This window comes from Rhagoletis pomonella, unplaced genomic scaffold (assembly GCF_013731165.1).
Source record: "Rhagoletis pomonella isolate Grant_MI unplaced genomic scaffold, Rhpom_1.0 Rhpom_scaffold_00012, whole genome shotgun sequence".
Lineage (NCBI taxonomy): Eukaryota > Metazoa > Arthropoda > Insecta > Diptera > Tephritidae > Rhagoletis > Rhagoletis pomonella.
The window spans coordinates 4,985,266-4,996,132 of record NW_023458566.1 but is presented as its reverse complement, the minus strand read 5'-3'; the positions used below and the strand labels follow the sequence as shown (position 1 = coordinate 4,996,132).

The 10,867-nt window shown below is 41.5% G+C and overlaps 1 protein-coding gene across 1 annotated transcript; it reads right to left on the bottom strand.

Annotated features, from left to right (window-relative positions):
- Positions 1-662: 662 nt before the first annotated feature.
- On the bottom strand, positions 663-10,036 carry LOC118747719 (uncharacterized abhydrolase domain-containing protein DDB_G0269086). Its single transcript, XM_036481819.1, has 3 exons — positions 9,567-10,036; positions 4,210-4,509; positions 663-4,145 (listed from the first exon to the last, which is right to left on the bottom strand). Exons 1-3 carry the CDS (start codon positions 9,651-9,653, stop codon positions 1,173-1,175), a joined length of 3,360 nt encoding a protein of 1,119 aa, XP_036337712.1. The 5' UTR covers positions 9,654-10,036; the 3' UTR covers positions 663-1,172.
- Between the last annotated feature and the right edge of the window lie 831 nt (positions 10,037-10,867).

Sequence of the window (10,867 nt, the reverse complement as noted above, 5' to 3'; positions counted from 1 at the left end):
AAATATTCTATAATATTGAAATACAACATCACTATCCTCTAAAGATAGAGTACTTTCAATCCTTAATAGAAACTTTTAAAGATCGGTTCATAACTTAATAAAAATTAAGCTTTTTAACGACATTTAATATTTCCAAAATTAGGTTTGACACTACTGCCTTTTTTTAATTTACTGAAAAAAAAAATTTTAAAAAATATATTAAAACATACGCCACAAAAAATTAAGAAACAACTTTTTTATATTTTTTTCAAATAACTAATTTTCGTTCGTTAAAAATTTAAATTTACATTCTTTACACAAATTTTGAGCAGTTAATAATCATCAACAACAATCGTCCATAAGATGAATGCCAATCAATAAAAGCAAAGCACTCATTCTTAGGCACGACTGTAGCCAACAAGCAGGGAGAGGGCGTCGAGGTTCAAGGTTCCAGTTGGTTAATAAAAAAAAAATATATATGTTTGAAAAATGTTTAAAAAAGTTAACTAAAAATCTACCTAACTTACACATTAGCTGTATTAGTCGAAAGCTTTGCTTGACTTCGAGCTTTCACATGTTTTCGATATATTTTCACATCAACTCAGATAATAAATTAAAAATGTTAGTAGATATTTTAAATTATTTTTTAATTTTATTCAGTTGTTATTTTTGTTCAACTTAAATTGTGGAGCATTTTAAACAATTTTCAATATAAACTATGTATTTAGTAGTAAATATAAAAATCACACTCCTCGTTTTCTACTTCGTATAACAACAAAATAAATTAGTTTTTTTTTCTTATATGGCTTCGGCAAACGAAACTGTGTGAATTTCACGCACTTTTCAAAAATTTTGCATTTTCTTTTTCATTTTTAGAATTTTTCAAATGAAAAAGTAGACCTAAAATCATAAATTAGTTTAACTTAAATAGGAGAAAAATAGTTGGAGAAGAGAATATTTTTCATTTGCATGCTGACGAATAAGAATTCAAATACAAAACTTATTCTTAAGTCGCCGGCCGACCCAAACTTTGTAGTCCGCTTGCGAATGCAACAGCAAAGTAATATTTATAGTGAAAAATTAGAAACCTAGGCTGTAGGAATTTCATGGGCGGGTTGCGTGCGAACGCGCATGCGCACCCCGTATGGCGTACAGGGTGTGCTCAATGGGCATACTCGAATTGCTTGAAATCTCTAACTGGCATCCGATCTGAAGAGAAAACGACGTTTGCGTGGATCTAGTTTAGCTTTCGTCAAGCTGCGTGATCTCAACGAGCGATTTGCTTTGGTAATTTCCGCTGTTTCAATGTCCACTGGTGCATCGGCCGCTGCAACCTCAACAGCTACTGCATTTACAGGTTCCTTTACATCATTTGCTGGCGCGATATTTGTCTCAGTCTCTGTGTTCTCCGCTGTCTTGGCTACGTTCGCTTCAAGTTTCTCAGCGTCCGTTTGTACAGCCTGATCCGCTGTTTGCACCACCGCTTCTGGCGCATTCTGTACGGCATCCGTCTCCAGCGGTAACGCTTTGAGGTCTGTTACTACAGCGATTGGCTCGTCTACAGCTATAGCCTCTTGCGCTTTGATATCGCTGCTCTCAGGCTCGGACACTCGATGATAAATAGGAAAAATGATATCCTCGGCAGGTATTTGTTCAGCTGATTCTTCTTGCGGCGCTGGCCCTTTTTCCGAACTAAATTTCAGCTCGACGGGCTTGTCAGCATTGTCAGGTTCCATCAGCAGTTCCATGGGTGCGCCCTTCTCATCGGCTGGCACCTGATCCAAACGCTCTTTCACCAGTTCGACAATATCGTCAATGCTGATGGGTCTGAAGGCCACAGGCGCTGCTGGTTGTGAAGCTTCAGGTTCGCTTTCTACCAGTTCGGGCAGAGTGGGTTGTACGGTGTCAGGTTGACGCTCTACAGCTTCTTCAGGTTGAGCTTCCTGCACTACGAGCTGAACAGCTTCGGGCTGAGCTTCCACAGCGGGGACATTCTCAACCTTTTTTTCTTCTGTGATTGCGGTTTCAGCCTGTGTGGTCGCAGTCTCTTCTGGCAGCAATTTTACACCCTCCTGCTTTTCTACTTCTGCTTGAGCTTGCGCTTCGAACTGAGCACCGTCAGCTTTTACCTCCTCTACGCTACTTTGTTGTGGTTCTTGCACATGCGATTGAATGTTTTGTATCTCTTCGTATGGCGTCTGAATAACTGTTACTGGAATTTGATACATGTCGGCTGGGAAACTATTGGAGATGGGGAACTTAAGCAAAGGCGAGTCTTTTTGTTCTTCCGTTTCTATAACTGGCGCACTCTCTGCCACTAGGGGGACATTTTCACTTGCTGCTGCCGCTGGCTGCTCGGCACTCACGGTTTTCAATGAGCTTGTATCTGCTTCTTGTGCGAATTGCGCTTCTTCGGGTTTGGTTTCCGTTTTTTCGATTTTCTCTTCAGTCTGTTGCTGTTCTCCTATCTCCAATTTTGCATCTTCGCCTTCGGCAGGCGAGTCTTCCTCCGTCGGTGCTGCCAAATCAGGTATCGCATTGGGATTACTACTCTTCAGCGTGTTAATGAAGTCCGAAATAAGAGCTTCAGCCTCTGCGGCTAATTCAGGATCTACAGGTTTGAAACCGCCCACAGTCTGCAAATGGGTATCTTTACCGTCGAAAGCTTGCTGCACTATGGGGTCTTGCTGTTCCATTTCGGGTGTGGCCGCCACTGTTTCAACGGCATTAGCGGGCTTCTGTTCTTCTAACTCCTCAAGGGAGGGTAATGCGGGCACGTATTCCTCGTTACCTTCAATGGGAGCAACCAATTCAGGTGCAGCGTCCAAAATGATGGGTTCGGATGGGCTTGTTAGCTGGTCGGCTGGTTCCGAAGGCTGTTCAGGTTGTGTTGGCGCGTCAGCTTCGACTGGTGGGTTGGCGACTTCTTCTATTTTTTCCACCTCTGGTGCACTCTCGACTGCTTCAGAAACTACAGCTGGAATCTCTTCAATCGCTTCAACAGGCGCAGCAGCTGTTTCTTCTTTTTCTCTCTCCACAAAGGGGGCAACTTCGGCCACCACAGGCTCCTCGACTTTTGTTTCCTCTTCTGCTACTGGTGCAACAGGCTCTTCAGTCTTAATTGTTTCTTCCACGATTGGTCCTATATTAACTGACTCTTCTGCTGGAACTGACTCGTCTACCTCAGTAGGCGCTACACCAGCCACGTTTGTTTGCTGTTCTTCTTTCATGGGCACAGTTTGTTGCGCAGCGATTGTCTTCAATGCATTTTCGGCCGCCACAATAACCTCCTCCGTTTCAGAAGCTTCCGGTTCTGCATCTAATGCAGCTTGAGCTGGTTTTACAACAACGACTGGTGTGTCTTCGGCGGCCTGCGCTACTGGCTCACTAATCGTAATTGTTTCTACTTTTTCGGGCGCTGGCACAACGGCCGAGTTAGATTCGAATTTAACCAAAGGCACAATCGTTTCTACTGCCTCAGCTTCAGGCACGATCGTGACTACGGGTGTTTGCTCTGCCACTTTTGTAACAACCGTATTCTGTTTGTGTGCAAATGTGGGACGTTTTCGCTTGAACGAGTCAGGATTGCTGGCGGTGTGTATGACCTCAATCTTGAAAGGCTGTGCGGGCGTCTCAACGACTTCTTTCTCGCCATTATAGGATACAGCAGGACGCTTCTTGTAACGTGGTGGCACAGGTTTTACTTCATCTTCAACTTCATGTATGGCGACGACTTCCGCGGGCACTGAAACTGGCACCTTTGCTCCCACATTGGGCATCTTACGCAGCGGCATGATAACTGGCAGCTTGTTGGCGGGGTGGATAGCTTGGTCTTGCTGCGGCTTTGTTTGAGGCTTTCTGCGGTTGGGTTTCTGCACTTTGATAGGCTTTTCTTTCACTGGTTTCGGTTGTGGAGGAGCAGGAGCGGCAGCTGCTTGTGTTGGCTCTTGAGGCGCAGCGGCTTGTTGGACATCTTGCTGGGCAGGCTCGGCTGATTCTACTGCCGTGGCTGCCTCCGCTTGCTCTTCGCTTGGTCGCACGTTGTTAGAGTTGGAGTTGGCATTTTGCTCTTCGCTCATGCCAAAGTTGCGATTTAGTTCGTAGTAGTTCACAGATTCTTCGCATGTAATGGCCATATCCTCACGGCGCATGCAAGTAAATGAGTCCTGCGAAAGGGAAATGATGTTTTTGTTAGATAAATTGAAAGATTTGTTTTGAGAAAGAACTTACTTGACTAAACACCGTCTCTTCGGGACAGATGAAACTCCAACGGAATGTATTCTCTTTGCCGTCAGCATACGTCACCGGCAAACAGACGTGGAATATCTGGCATTCATTCTCCACGTCCGCATAATAACCATAGACTTTATCATCGCAGGAAAAGTTGTCGGTGATGTCGGCACGTATCGATGTGGCATTGCTGGGCAAGGTCAGAGTCGACGGCATATCGGGGTACTCGGGCGCAAGTGGCTCAGGTGCGGGACGCTCCACTTCGGCTTCTTCTTCACGCAGCACAATGGGAACATTTCGCTGAAACAAAAGCAAAGAGATAAGATAATTTGCAATGCAAGTAAATGCTTTAACTTTGCCTTGTCGGAAAGCAAAGAAATAAGTAAAGACTATAAGTCACTGTGTTGGGGGACGTAGGCGTCCATCTGCGCGAAGCACCTAGACTAGACCAGATCTATCCATCAGTTTCTCCTCATTACTTTGCTATTATAGGTGCACGAAATTTATGTAATCCATGCACTGCATTATAAGTAGCTGCTCAACGTGAACGCTAGCTGCCCGCTGGCGGAGTCACACACGCGCACGTGACATCGCGGGCGCAAGTTGCGCGCGCGTAGAGTTTGTTGTTGGGTGAAATGTACGGAATTTGGAAATCAATCAACGCCTCACAACCAAAGAGTCGCCAGTTTTGGTCGCAAAATGGCGCAATTGTAGTTGAAACAAAAACACTTGGTCGGTCTTATGGGCGGATGGCGAAGCGCAAGCGCTAAACGAAATTTCACCTGCTGTTCTAGTTTTCCTGCGCTAAGTGCAAAGTGAAACTAACTATGTGTGTGCGATTCGCATGCATCTTTTAATGTTGGCGATTAGTGAATTTGAATTTGGAAATTTTTCGTACGCTGCCCATTAGGGTGGACATTTTTGGTTGTTGAGTTGCGCTACGCTTGCGCAACCACGTAGGGCTGTTCGCTTGACTTTTGGTTTGAGCAGTGAATGCAGCTGTGCGCGGATGAAAAAACTTTCGTTCACATATTGGTATATATGTACTATTGTAGCTTAGCTAATGCGTTTTCTTGCGACATCGCTTTTTGCTTATTTTTGTCTTTTATTAATAGTTTAAAATGCCATTTAGCTACTTCACTGTACATTTCATTATTAGTTTTTTTGTTTTGTAAGTATTTAATTTCTTTTTATTGCGTGCTTTCCGATTTGCATAAAAGTCTTCGTGATTTGTTGCATTTTAATGAGACTCTTTGATGGTTCGCTGTAATGGTTGGCAATGATACGGTGGGCGATGCGAGTTATGAATGATTTATTATCCGCCGTCATCGCGAATGGTTGTCACTTCTTCTACTTAGCTTAGTATTGAAGCTATGTAAGTGAGATGGTAACCAAAGTTGTAAGAATAAGAAGTAAGAAAAGTATGTAAAGGGTTCTCCTGTTAGGTGTATAGTAAAATGATAAGACCCATGGGGGTATATCCGGTAATTTTCCTGTTTTTGAACGATTGTAGGGGAATCTTTCTCTGGGTTTTTTTATTCCACAAATTTTCTTTTATAGCAGCACTATATTCTACTCATATACATATACTATACATACATCCGAATCAAGTGGGATAAACTCACAAATATAATAGTATGGAAAATTAATGATTCATTGACTGCAAAATATACCAGAATAGTTATATTTGGGTAAACGAAACCTTATTGGAAAGCATATATCTACTTCCATGAAAAAGCCTACACTTTAGAACAATGTCTTCTTGGCGAATAGCCAAGTGGCTTTTACTATCCTTAGATATCACCTTGGTCTGATTAATCGAGTTTAGGTTCTCTGGGTTTCGGAGCTCTTAATAATTACGTCCCTTGCTCATAATCCAAAATTTTGGGATCATCTCCAGAATTATTACAATACCCTGCAGGCTGAACTATTATGTAACTTAAGTGGAAATTTACTCCCATTATTGACGCAGTCAACGCAGGTTAGATAAGAATCAGAAAGGGATTAGATAAGTAAAAATTTTTGCATGAAGAAAAAAGTACTAAGTATGTTCGACAATGTTTTGTATGGAGAAAATGAGCAACTCCTTCCCTTCCTGAAACCAGCAGCTATGATAGTGCGCTGATATTAGGATCCATTAAAAAAATCATCTCCTATGGAAAGTACAAAAAATCCCGAATGAAAACCTTCCCGCAGGTAAACTATACGCGCATAGAAAACATAGATTACGATTTATAAACAAACACCCGGAATAGCCCAACCGAATGTACTTGCATACTATATCCAATTACTAGATATCTTTGCCCACTATAAGGCTGAATCAACGCAGAACAAGGAATGCGATAGACTTATGTTGGCTGAAAAAAAAAACATAAGCATATGAGATTTGCGCTACGCGGGGACTCCAGCATCTTGTCTATATCAATAAATGAATTGCAATCGCCACGATACGTAAAAGAATTACAAAATTTACATAAGCCTCATTGGTTCGATCGCTCAAAAAAAGGAGGTCTCTGAACGCTTCTCTCGAACGATATTGAATCGTGCTTGGTGACTTCAGCGCTTGGTTAGGCAAAGAAGGCATATTTGACATAAAAGCCGACAAATTGGGTATCGACAAGAATATCCTTGACAACGAAGAAGGTTGACGAGGCGCTGCTACAAAATTGTCACTCTGCTGACTATTGTGACAAGGTCTTATCGAGTGTATTTTATGAAAGACTGAAGCCCACCGTCAGCGAACTGATTGGACCTTATCTGTGTGGCATTAGACCTGGAAACCCCACCATAGACCAGGTATTCACAATACGCCAAACCTTGGAAAAGACCCGCGAGAATAGGATCGACACACACCATATATTTGTCGATTTCAAAGCTACTTCCGACAGCACGAAAATAAGTTGTCTTCATGCCGCGATGTCTGAATTTTGTATCCACACGAAACTGATACGGCCTTCTAATAGGCCGTTGAGCAATACCACCAGCTCCGTCAGAATTGGGAAGACCTCACCGACCCGTTTGATACGAAACGAGGTTTCAGACAAGGTGACTTCTTTTCGTGTGATTTCTTTAACCTGAAGTTGGAGAAGAAAATACGAGCCGCAATTGGTTATTCATTATTGGCAATACAGAACGGGTTCTCGTACGTTGAAATACACGCCAGTTTTGACTGTGATTACTTTGAAATAATAGCCTGGGGATGAGGCGGCGAACGATTTTTATCAATAAGTTCTACTTAAAACTTCGTAACCAATTGAGACGCTGAGTCCGCTCTCGATGAACAAAAATCACGCTTTACAAATTGTTTATAGTTACGGGCAAAATCACGGACCATAGCAAACAATTATAGATTTTATGGACTTTCAGTTAAGTTTATGCATGAAAGATATAAACTCAAAGAACATATAAAACAAAGACGGTGCACAGTAGTAGACCACGTTCCATCAAAATGCGGCTAGAAGTCGCACCACGTGGCTGGTGAATTTCAAGTCCCGTTTTGTTGGAACTCATTCTACCTCTTACTATGCACCTTATTTTTGTTCTCTGTTCTTTGCTAGACTTCTATGCGGAACTAGTAATAAAAAAAGATGGAATTAAATACTTACGCGAGCTAAATTTTGGCAGGGACATAGCCAAAGGCATAAGTTGGAACATATGGTATGATTACACGCTTTGGGTTAGTTGGTAGAAGTATGTACTCGCAACAGTTAGGTAAATCTTTCAGTTTCTTTCTTATTCTTCTTATTGTACGACAGTATAAACATTTTACGGTTTTAGTCTAGATTAAAAACTGCTATGTGCAGACAGGACCATCTCAACTCGCTCCTTCAATTTCATTCTGGAGTGCCCTTTCAATTTTCAATTGCAGATTGCTATATTGTCTTTCAGGCGGAACTGCAGGCTATTTCAAAGTATGCATTACTGGCACAGTGTGAATCGTCTCCTGAACATTACAGCTCTGCATACATTTTCACTGGCAGTCAGACAGCTATAGAATGCCGTCGATCTCTCAACGAGGTCATTGAGACATTTCGCATACTCATTGTCTGGGTTCCTGGCAAAGGAAACTTCAGAGCTAAAGAGCTTTGATACAGATTTCAGTGAAACGCTTAGTATTGGCATACAAACCTTAATCTAAATAAAAATTTACATGAATTGTGAAGGAAACTTGGCGAATAGTATCCTCTCGTCAAATTGACAGAACATTTTAGCCCTACTTGAATTCTCAAGGCAATTAATTTTAGGAGGCAAGACATCGAGAAGCTACTGTGGATCTTACAGGGCCTACAAAATTGCATGCAGCTAGACTTGGTGCTGACTGCAACGACTACAAGCTCTTTGGATAAGAAAGATGGGAAGACCATCAGAAACATTTCAGAGAGGATCTTGTGTCTAATTGAGTCCCATAACTAATTAATAAATTAATAGGGGCCATTGAATATGTTATTAGCCTAATCTGAGCTTTTTAAGAACATTGCAAAACTCTGCCGCTTCATGTGTGCCTAAGTACTCCTTTCGCAGCATGAACCGCATGACTAATTCACGTTCAAGAATCTCTTTTATTTTTATTCTTTAACATTTTACGCTTCCCGCAAGCCATAATTTTTAACCTTTTATAGAATTTAGTGCTCATTCTATATAAGCCTAAAATATATGCTACCTACTGGTAGGTCGTAGACTACATAAAGGAAACCCAAAAGTGGAGCGAACGGCCATTTGCGGAATTGCACAGCCATTTTGCAATATACACGAACGCAGCAAAAATTCTGAATATTTCATACATATTAACATTTTCATACTCTTTGATTTGGTTTGCTGCTTTTGACCAGTACGAACTAGCAGCCCACGCACACTAACTTAGGGTGCAAAACGGAGAAAGAACGCTCTGTTTGGAGCACTCCAGTGCTAAAGGAAGTGGTGGTCGAGTGGTTTGGGTATTCGCAGTGATTTGTTTTTTTTTCTTTCGAAGTTACTATTTAGACGTCTGGAATTTCAATGAAGTCAAACAAACTTCTGCTTCCCGCTTTTAACGGTCGACTCTGCGCATTCGATTGCGTCTTCATACGCTTTATGGCTTATGAGTATTACTTCCGTTTGTCATCTAAGTTATGGCAAAGCAATCAACGGAAGTGCATATGTGCGTGCAGAAAGGCACAAGTACACGCAAGCAAAAGCATAAATACAGACAGACACAAGCGGCGAATTTCTCGCCTTCCCGTTTTCAAGTGTTATTGCTTTTTCACACAAAACTGCAATTTCACACATTGTCTCCCTGCTAACATACTTTTCTACATCAATCACTCATTTATCAAACGTTACCATTTTGGGGGAAAAAAATTTAATTTGTTCAAACGCACCTTGACTCCGTGTAGTGGTCCGGCCAAGCAGCAGCCACTGAGGCACACTAACATTAATGTGTGTTTCCACATAATTTCCTTACGCATGCGCCAACAGTTTTTCAACACAAAATGAGTTTAAAAAAATTTATAGAGTTTTTTTGTTTTTTTTCTTTGTTCGTGAATGAAACACTTTTTCACACTTTTAGTTTTAACAATTTCCTTTTTAATCCAAAAATTTCGTTATGTTGACCGATTTCGCACATTAATCCTTTATGGTGATTACGTTTTTACCACAATTTCCGCTACTCATGAACTATTGCCGGCTGATGCATATAGGTATGTACTTATGTATCTATGTATTTGTTTCGTTGGCTTAACTATTTGTTGCTGTTTTTATCTTTGAAATTTCTATTGTTGGTGTTTCAAACCAAAGTTCGCACTCGCTTCGACTGTGAGGCTCCGTTGGCTGGAAGTTACTAACTGCGACGGTTTCGGGTGCGTTACTCGCCATTTATATTCTTCACTTTGATTTATTAAGAATTCAATGAAGAGACACAACTTATACGAAGCACTTGCTCGAAGAAACGCATAGAGTTATGCACACTTTTACGTGTACACACACACCCACACTGCCACATTCACCAGTCTGGCCGCAAACAGCCACTTAAGTTTGCTAAGTCAACAGTGAACTCGCCAAACTCTGCGACAATGGCATTGACAGTGAAGCACTGAGTGTACACACAACCTATTACAATTGTCACCACAACTGACAACAACAACAACAAAAACAACCAATCTAACTACACACCACTACAGTTACACAGGTGAGCTCATTCAGTTGAATTAATTTGCTATGTTGCGGGTGTTTAGGTTGGCGCGCATTTTTCGGATTTGCATTTATAGTTTTGTGGTGCGTTGCGCCTGCGCTTTAAATGGCAACTCTCTACCAGCTGGAAGAATTTATTTTGCATTCATCACGCACACAAGCTTGAATATTTTAAGTTGAGGAGAGTGAGAGTTGTGGCACTGAGCGCATGAAGAGCATGTCTTTAGGGCTACTCATGGATTTTTTTCTTGTGCTATGATATAAAAAGGATTATATATAGTGATAAAAGTATGTACATTTACGGGTGGTGTTAGGCTAGGCTATTCTTTAAAAACGGAAAGAGTCTGTCTGAGATATAGTCAGCTTTGTGCGATGTCCAGAAAAAATAATCCTACTGATTTGGAGACAAACCCGTCTCGGTCCTATTGTAGAAGTCCCGGAACATTCACTTTCAACAGAAATTTTCAATATTCACGTTTATGCATCAGGTCTT

What these genes read in the sequence shown, in the direction of transcription:
- LOC118747719 (XM_036481819.1), bottom strand. Translation starts at nt 9,653, where the DNA reads ATGCGTAAGGAAATTATGTGGAAACACACATTAATGTTAGTGTGCCTC. An exon ending in GACCACTACACGGAGTCAAG is followed by an intron (nt 4,510 to 9,566) that starts GTGCGTTTGAAC and finishes CTTTTGTTTCAG; the next exon opens with CGAAATGTTCCCATTGTGCT. An exon ending in AAGAGACGGTGTTTAGTCAA is followed by an intron (nt 4,146 to 4,209) that starts GTAAGTTCTTTC and finishes TCCCTTTCGCAG; the next exon opens with GACTCATTTACTTGCATGCG.